This window comes from Pempheris klunzingeri, unplaced genomic scaffold (assembly GCF_042242105.1).
Source record: "Pempheris klunzingeri isolate RE-2024b unplaced genomic scaffold, fPemKlu1.hap1 Scaffold_241, whole genome shotgun sequence".
Taxonomy (NCBI): domain Eukaryota; kingdom Metazoa; phylum Chordata; class Actinopteri; order Acropomatiformes; family Pempheridae; genus Pempheris; species Pempheris klunzingeri.
Genome location: NW_027255145.1, coordinates 19,678 through 28,675, shown reverse-complemented (window position 1 = coordinate 28,675; position 8,998 = coordinate 19,678). Strand labels below are relative to the sequence as shown.

The following is an 8,998-nucleotide window of genomic DNA, read 5'->3' as shown; positions in this document are numbered from 1 at the left end:
CTTAATTTAAAATTAAAAGTATCGGCGCACCTTGTTAGGCTATGAACATTTAATTTTATCAGACTCTATTTTTCTTTTCACACTGTATCATATATACTTATCTTTTTTCTCGATACTATTCTTATTATTTTGTGGTAGTGTAGAAATTTAACTCACTTAATATATCCATTTTAGGGGCGATAATTACTGTTACCTTATTTATTTTTTGGACGTTAGCTTTAAAGAAATCACCTTTCCGCGGCCGAAATTTACACTTAGTGCATCAATCACTTGATTTTAATATCAACTAGAAGTTTAATCTGAACTTTTTTGTTTAAGCGTGCAATTAGTATAGTATTTCTACTAAAATTAGATTCAGAATAAAAAAACTAAAAAAATGGTCTGCAACATGGGTTGAACCTGCGAATGAGATACTGAGAAGCACTAGCTTATACTGATGAACCATCTTTTTCCTTAATTGATGACCACTATTAGGGTAAATTTTTGATGTATATAAGATCAGTCTCTCTTATATGTTAAATAGATGATATTACATGTTATAATTTATAATTTATAAGCTTGGTCTTAGCGATTCTCAGATAAAATTTCTTTTCAAAAATGAATCCTTACTAAAAACAATACAAGTTGCATTCTGTTACCCACTACTTATATTATTAATATAATTTGACAACGTTTCTACCATCAATTTTTTGACCATGTCACTATCAAGATTATTAGTAATTTATGATTTCCAAAGGACTAATAATATATTTGTAAAGTAATGAGAATAATATAAGAACAAAAAAAACTTCTTATTAATAGTTTTTGCTTATATATTTTATTATTATTTCTTATATGGTGATTATGTTTATAAATTATTATACTAGCTTTTATCGTGACATTGGTAAAGATCAGCAATACTTTATAAACTACCTTTGATCTACTCATTGAAGCAGGAATATTGATGTTAAATTTTACCGAAAGCTACAAGTTGCATTATTAATTTGACAAATTCCCTTTAATTTATAGTTATAACTCTTTAATTATTTTTCACATTCATAAAAGCAATAGCAATAGCAATAACAATAGCATAATTATGGTAGATCTCATATGCATACAAACACACCAGTTAAATCATCACTGCACTTTAACTTGTATATCATCAGAAAAACCAGGTCCACATGCATTTTTCACATAAAAATTTAATTATAACTTAAATTATTATTTATAGTTAAATAATTTATAATGTAAAAATTACTTTTTTTCTTTTAATTAAAAGTGGGCCTTAAATCGAATCACTGCATGAACACACGATGGGCCAAAACTACATTAAATAATTACCGCTGAGCGGTAATAATACAAAAATTTATATCCTTTGTTGTAATTAATACGACTTTTATTCAAAATTATCAAATATTGCTCTCTAGGTTAATATTTTACAGGGTTTTGCGTCCAAAGTCGAACAAAAAAAATTTTATCCGAATATAACATTTTTTATTTTTATAATATAATGCTCTTATATAATAAATAAAAAGAAAATAATAAAATAACACATTTATCTCTGCATATGTTTTGAAGGATTAGAATCTAACGAAGGATGGTTTCGTATGTCGAAAATAATTTTTATATAATATTTATTTTATAACACATCGTTCTATCACATCATGTAGAGATTTTTACTTGTCTTCATCCAACCACGCGGGTTTCGAGAAGAAACATCAGCGCAGATATTTTACACGAATTAGGCAAAATCAGAGTAGTCACTCCAGCGAAAGAAGAGCTATAGCTGTTGACATGATAGTAAATGAAGGCAAAAAACTGTGTGAAGTTTCAAATTTGTTAAATATACCTAAGTGAACACTAAGCGGTATCGTAAAAAATTATCGAAGAACAGGAATTTCTGATAAAAAGATAAAAGGAGGAACAAGGCATGTAAAGTTGACAGATTCTATTAAACAAAATATACTAACGCCAGTTGAAGATGATTGTACAACATCAATTGAACAAATCATTGTAGCATTAAACCTAGATGTACACATATCTACTGTATGGCGATGGTTTAAATCGTGGAATATAACCTACAAGATTATTAGGCCAATTCCTCAAAGTAGGAACTGTGATGCCGTTAAAATTGAAAGAAAGGCATATGTAGACTGGTATACTTCTGTTCCAATAGATGCCAGATTTAGAAAAGTTATTTTTGTCGACGTGAGCCCTTTTTCGTTACATATGCTTGGGAGTCACGGAAGAGCATTAAGAGGACATACTCCAACCCATGTGATATCGAATGCTCCAGGTGACAATGTAACGATGCTACTGGCAGTCAACGTTGTACACTGTGAAGCAGTACTTGGAAATGTGAACACCGAAATTTTCCAGCAATTTTTAAAAGCAATTTTAAACATCCTTGAAGATGATGGCTGCTATATTATCGTTATGGGCAATGTACGGTTTCATCACTCTAATCAAAATTTTTATGATGAATACCCATATGAGATTCATTATCTTCCAAGATATTCACCTTTTTTAAATCCTTGGGAAGAGGTGTTCTCCCGAATAAAATCAAATGTGCGGAGCCTTGGTCCAATTCATAGTAGAAATGACCTTCTACGAAGAATGAAGGATGGCTCGAATATTGTACTGGAAAGACACTTAAAAAATTGTTTTCAACATGCAGATTCATTTTTCGTTAGATGTTCTTCACTTGAAGACATCGGCAGAGAATAATGTGCTTAATTTTACTATTTTTTTCATTTATTTATTGTTCTTATTTATTACTTTACATATTTATTATTTTGTTTTTGTTTATTATATAATATTATAAAAATAAAAAATTTTCTAATCATATAAAATTTTGTTTGTCCGACTTTGATTGTCAACAAGTTAGACTTTGGATGCAAAACCCGGTAACGCTTATAACTATTTATAATCCATTACTTATGACTCAGAAATATCGTTTGCTATTAATTATACGACATCAAAAGATGTAATTAATATATCGATCTAGGGTAGTCAGACCATGATCTTATAAAAACCTAATAGTTCACGAGCCCATCCTTTAGAAAGTAGCAATATAAAAGGACTTATAGTCATTTGATGCACACTGCTTTTGATATGAAAATGTATCTACTTTAAGAATTTATGCCCAAGTAATCGTGATAAGTGGAACACAGTTACAATATCACATATTTGGAAATTATTTTCACGACATTAAAAATAAGTAACAATTGAAGTTTTATATATTATTAGTTTCCATTCTGATGTAGAAATATTAGAATTAAAGATAAAACAAGCTACTAATGGAAGAATTATTCACCGCCCTAATAAATACAGGCACCTATGTTGTGTCATATCTGCGCTTACTAAGTACCATTATGAAATATAGCTTTACTTTATAGTGTGATTTTACAGTTTTACCAACGAAAAAAACATCCCAACTCTTGTTATAAGATTGTAATACAGATGATTGATCATGTCCTTGCATTTTAGGCCTACATCTGTAAAAAGCCACATGGTAGAATAAATTTTATTCCGAAAATATCCGAACATTGATAATTTAAAAAGCATGAATTAAAAATATAAAAAACTGTATTTTTAATTACTTTAAATATTTGTTAATTTATTTAAATGACTTTATTTATTCATTTAAGTTCCTTTAGTAACGTAATAAATTTGCGCTGTAATCACTCAAAAAAAGATTGTATCTTTTTGTTAAACTCTTTAATGTTTTCTGAAGTATACTTTTATAGGACATATACTATAAGATAAAGATCTGTATTTTGCCAAATCTTATTAGAAAATACATTGTCAATTTGATTACTATAGAGAATATGACATAAGGAACGTATACTCAATAGATGACCTTAAAAGTTCTTTAGCTCCCTGATGTGACGAACTCTTGATTTATGGCAAAAACCATTTCGCTTATTTTCTTTTAATCGCAGATTTCATGGAGGAATGATAATAAAATCCACCAATAAATATTTTAATCCGAACAATTCCTTTTATAGATACAGCGCTACATAAAGAATCTAAAAATACTTCAATTGTCGAAAATGGACAATCAAACTCTAGTTAAAAGCTTAATAACTATAGTTATTTTAAACGTGTAGGTTAGACGAACATAGTGACCGTTGTATTACTCGGTCGCTACGCGAATATAGCAAATTAAATCACAAACCTCAAATTTGAATCATTTAGCAACTCAAGTCCTTCATTTAAGTCCATTGTACGTCAATCCCTCGACTTTTATAAGTCTGCACGTGGTTCTTATACTTAATTAAATAGATTTACACTAAAGCAACTCATTTAAATCAATCTATCGACTCATCGGTAGATATTTTCAGACATTTATTTTAATCGATTCTTAATTTTATATATCTTACTTAAACTAAAGTTAGTTTGACAGTTGGAGTCTAGTTTTACTTCGATAGACTCTAAGTTTTCGAATTTTATAATACCTTTAAGATCACATATCTTTTTAAACCAATTTATTGGAATATAATGTTTTAATTATTTGAAATTAAGGTTAGATAAAAAAAAGTTAATTTTTTACCTTCCATATATATCTAGTGTTCATAAAGAATGAAGCATCATTTTGATGACAATATGTATATATATGTTAAAATAACATAGAATTCAGATCCAATTTTTTCCGAGATTTTCTCAATTTTTTCTTAATTTATGTAATAGATAAAGAATTTGATGCAAAGTATTAAAAAATGAACATTTTTCATATGTGGTGACTTTACTTCGGAAATTAGCTACAACAATATCCGTATATTCTGTCAATTATGATGTGATTTGAATTTTTTAAATATCAAAAATGTGATATTTAACAAACTTTTATTGATAAATTGATATAAAATAAGAAATCTAATTATGACTCAAAGAAAATAAACTCTTTTAATTAAAATAAATATCAGTTAATATGTAGAAGAGAAAAAGTCTTCAGCTTTATTTGGATTGATTGTTTTGTTTCCAGGCTTCCAATTAATCGGACAAACTATTAATAAAAATTTTATGTTTAGCAACGAGGTAAAACACATTATGAATCAAATGTACCTTCGCCATGTTTATCACAAAATTGGAATGCCTGTACCATTCTTAAGACTTCATCAACATTTCTACCAACTCCAGTGTCATTAACTGACATATGTCTCAATATACCATTGTTGTCAATGATAAACAAACCTCTAAAAAATTAAGTTATTCATAAAATCATTTAACTTTAGTATCAAGTGCATTTTTACCTATGAGGAAAACCTTTATCCTTAACAAGAACGTTATATTTTTTTGCTACTTCCATATTTTTGTCAGCTAAGATTGGAATCGCAATTTTACCCAAACCTCCATCCTTTCTTTCATTCTTAGTCCTTAATAGAATTAATCATATGTATTAAATAAAGGTGGTAAAAGAGTGTAATCACCATGCTAAATGTGAAAAGAAAGAATCGCACGATGCAGCAATCACACCACAGTTTAGATCCTTAAATTTGTTGTAGTTATCACTGAATGCTGTAATTTCTGTTGGACAAACGAATGTACTATATAGTCAATGTTCATTTTTCATATTTAAGATTATTTAAAGTTACAAATCTAATGGATAAAAGAAAAGTACAACATATTTTTCCTATAAATAAGTCAAGTAACTCTAAAATTATTGTCTACAACCTTTATAATCTTTTAAATTAACATTTTTTTGTTTCCCATCTGGCATAAGTGCAGGACATTCAAACTGTGGAGCTTTATCTCCAATAAATGGGACCACAACAGAGGAAGTACAACAATTTAAATATGTCTACCATAGATTAAAATAAAAAACATTATATCATAATACTTGTTTAAAATTAACTGTTTTAACCAGTTTTAAAGAAGAAATTTTAAAAGAATGGCTATAAATCCTAGAAAACATTTTAGAGTCCAACAAGAGCCAGATGCGTAAGAGAACCGAGAGGATTAACTACAAACCGAGAGCCATTCACGTTTTAATCCCAACTTTAAAACTATCACGTGGTCGGAACATCAAAAATTTTCTTATAAAATTGCAATAAGTTGTTGATTTTAGAGAATTACCATAAAATTATTTGATAGTGTATGGAATTTAATATGGTCATACATGCCAATAGATTTTACGTATTTATTACATGCATAATCTTAAATTATTTTTAATATTGATACAAAGATACTTTGAATAGTTATTTTTAGTAAAAATATAAAAAATTCAATGACTTCGTATAATTATTTCAATCTAGTCTCGATTGACGGCTTCATAGTTGGAGTTTAAAATCAAAATTTACGCGCATCATATGCATAAAACATTATTTTGTCGAACTATATCTTAGATTTAAATTATAATTTTCTAGCAAATTTCGAATTTTGTATCACAACTATGGTGTATATTAAGAGATAATCTATAGAGTTTTAGTTATAAAAGAACTATATGGAATGTTTTTTCATTATTTTGCTAGCATTTTTTTTAATTATTGCTGAAATTTAATAATGTATTATTTAAATTGATTAAATATTTTGTAGTAGCTTTATTAAAATACGTTGTCGTGATACAGAATCGAAGTACATCCATTTTGACTCAAACGTTTTCAATTCCATTTATTGACTTAAGGTTTACTAAATTTTTATATAATAAATTATGAAATCCCAAATAGATCAATATTTAAAAATATATTAAATATAGATAACAAATTTTGGTTGAATTACAGTAAATGTGTACACAGTTTGGACGTTATCGCAATCTTTCGAATAACTATGCGCGACGCAGAGTCAGAAAAAAATATACAAATTGGAAGACAGATTCTCCAATAATATTATACTATTTGAGTATAAAAAAATAATAATAACTAAAATTTTAAAAATCTGGCAAAAATTGTCTTTTTAGTGCGTTCCCAGATGATTTAGTGTGGTTCACCCATTTTTTATTACATCAGTATAGGATATTACTGATATTTATCAATAAATCAAATGTAAATTATGTCGAAGAGATGTCATATTAGACATGGTAGTATTTTTGATCTATAGAAGCTTACTATATGGAAACGCTTTTGCTTAACTATTTATAAATTCAACCCCTTAAATGTATCTATTTGAATATTTAATATTATCTCGATATACCTTCTGAGAAAATAATATCTGAGGGAGAAAACACAATTTTGTAATGGCTACAAAGTTTGCTAGTGTTTTAAAAAAATGGCGGTGAACGCATAATCGCGCAAATTGATAAAAATATAGTGTTTCGTTGATTTTAAGAAATTACCCGTTTTTGTTGATTTGAAGAATTGATGAGATTTACTAGTGTTTCCACAAAATATCCAGATATTAGAATGTAGATGTTCTTGAAAAAGTAATAGAAAATGTAGAATTTGGTTCGACAATATAGACTGACGGTTTGAATGAATGTAATACGACACAGTCTCGGTTCTAAGTAAGGCAAATTAATTCTCAAAAGGTTTTCCCCTAGGAATCCATTTAAACCGTTTTGACTCCACAAGGAAAACTTTTAAACATAAATAAAGAAATGCCAAAAACAAGAGCTCAGATAACATTCTTAAATATATATCCGATTATTTGTCCCGAAAAAAATATTTAAAAAGGATCGTACTAATCTTTTTATACTTACTAGCTTTATATATAATTTGATGTATTAAATTTTTTACGAAGATTACTACGGAATTGCTCGGATAATGTACAAATATACTGTATCTTGACCAAATTTTCTCCCTTTTAGTAAAGTAGTAATCTTAATGGTATATAAATTTTACAGCATAATCTTTATGTAATCTCTTCTAAAAACATAATTCAAGTTAAAAAAGTGTGATATACTATGCATAATTTTAAACATATTATTAAAATATGAAATGCTCTAATTTAAATGTGAACTATTAAAATGTTTTGAAATTTTAAATTACATTTTTTTAAATATTATTTTATATTAAAACGTAAACTAACATCTAGGTATTACAAAAAAATTTTTAATGTAGTGTGTAAAAGTTAATATGTTATCTAAAGAATCTTAGAAATATTCCATTAGTAGTAATGCCACACAGAAATTTTGACGTAGCAAATTTTTTACGCAAAAATATAATTTTTTCTTAATCTTTTGACTAGATAATGTATAGGTAGAGCCTCATTTTCACATGCGTACAGGTGAAAAAGTATTATGGATATTGCTCACTAATCGCTTTTTTTTCTGGTTAGTGTACCAATGTCGTCCACAGTTGCCGATATTTCGTATCCCTTAATGATAAGTTAGTAGTAAAGTATGGTAATTTCATTTTGTTTAAATTATAGATGATGGCAGTAGTTAGAGGAAGCTTGCTGGAAAAATGGAACCATGTGCTGATGTATACTCATACTCGGTCACGAGAGTAAATTTTAGCTTCCGTTGAGGTGATTCCTATATAGCAAATATCAAAGAAATGGAAGTGTAGGAATGGCTGCCAAAAAACGAAGACATTAAGTGAGTATATCTCCCATTAAACTATAAAAGAATAAGCCGGAACCTGATGCAGTGTGTAGATTACGATGGTAAACTCTGCTGCGCTGTCTACAGCGTTTAATGAAGCAATTTAGCCCAGCTAAGTAGGCTGAGTCAGGAGTTTTCAGCTACGATGTAACTGAAAAGTCATTATTATGTGACTATTTTTTAAATTTCAACAAGTTTGTTTTTTTCTTGTCCTTTATGAAATTACAAATTTTGAAGCAAAATAGATGTCGCATTGTGAATTTATTTATCATAAAATAGTATACCGTGTTGATTATAACCTTCAACATTCAAATTTAGAAGTTTATCAGTAAATTTTTTGTCATAAATTTCTAACAATTTCAGTTTTAAATAATACATATTTAAAAATACTTTAGATTTTACCCATGTTTTAACATTTTTTGACTGCGCAGAAATTCAATAGCAGCCCTATATACTACGGTATTAGCATGAGTATATAGTGAAAATGAATTTTTGGCTTATAAGGTATTTTTTACATTTCTAAGAAACAGCAAGCTAGCC

General features: G+C 28.0%; 1 protein-coding gene across 1 annotated transcript; it reads right to left on the bottom strand.

Annotated features, from left to right (window-relative positions):
* Positions 1–4,904: 4,904 nt before the first annotated feature.
* Positions 4,905–5,779, bottom strand: LOC139225444 (peroxiredoxin-1-like; the record flags this gene model as incomplete). The annotated part of the gene is given in 5 exon segments (XM_070856283.1): positions 4,905–4,984; positions 5,044–5,174; positions 5,232–5,354; positions 5,409–5,525; positions 5,574–5,779. Coding segments are annotated over 5 exon segments (657 nt in total), but the record flags the coding sequence as incomplete, so codon positions are not given.
* Between the last annotated feature and the right edge of the window lie 3,219 nt (positions 5,780–8,998).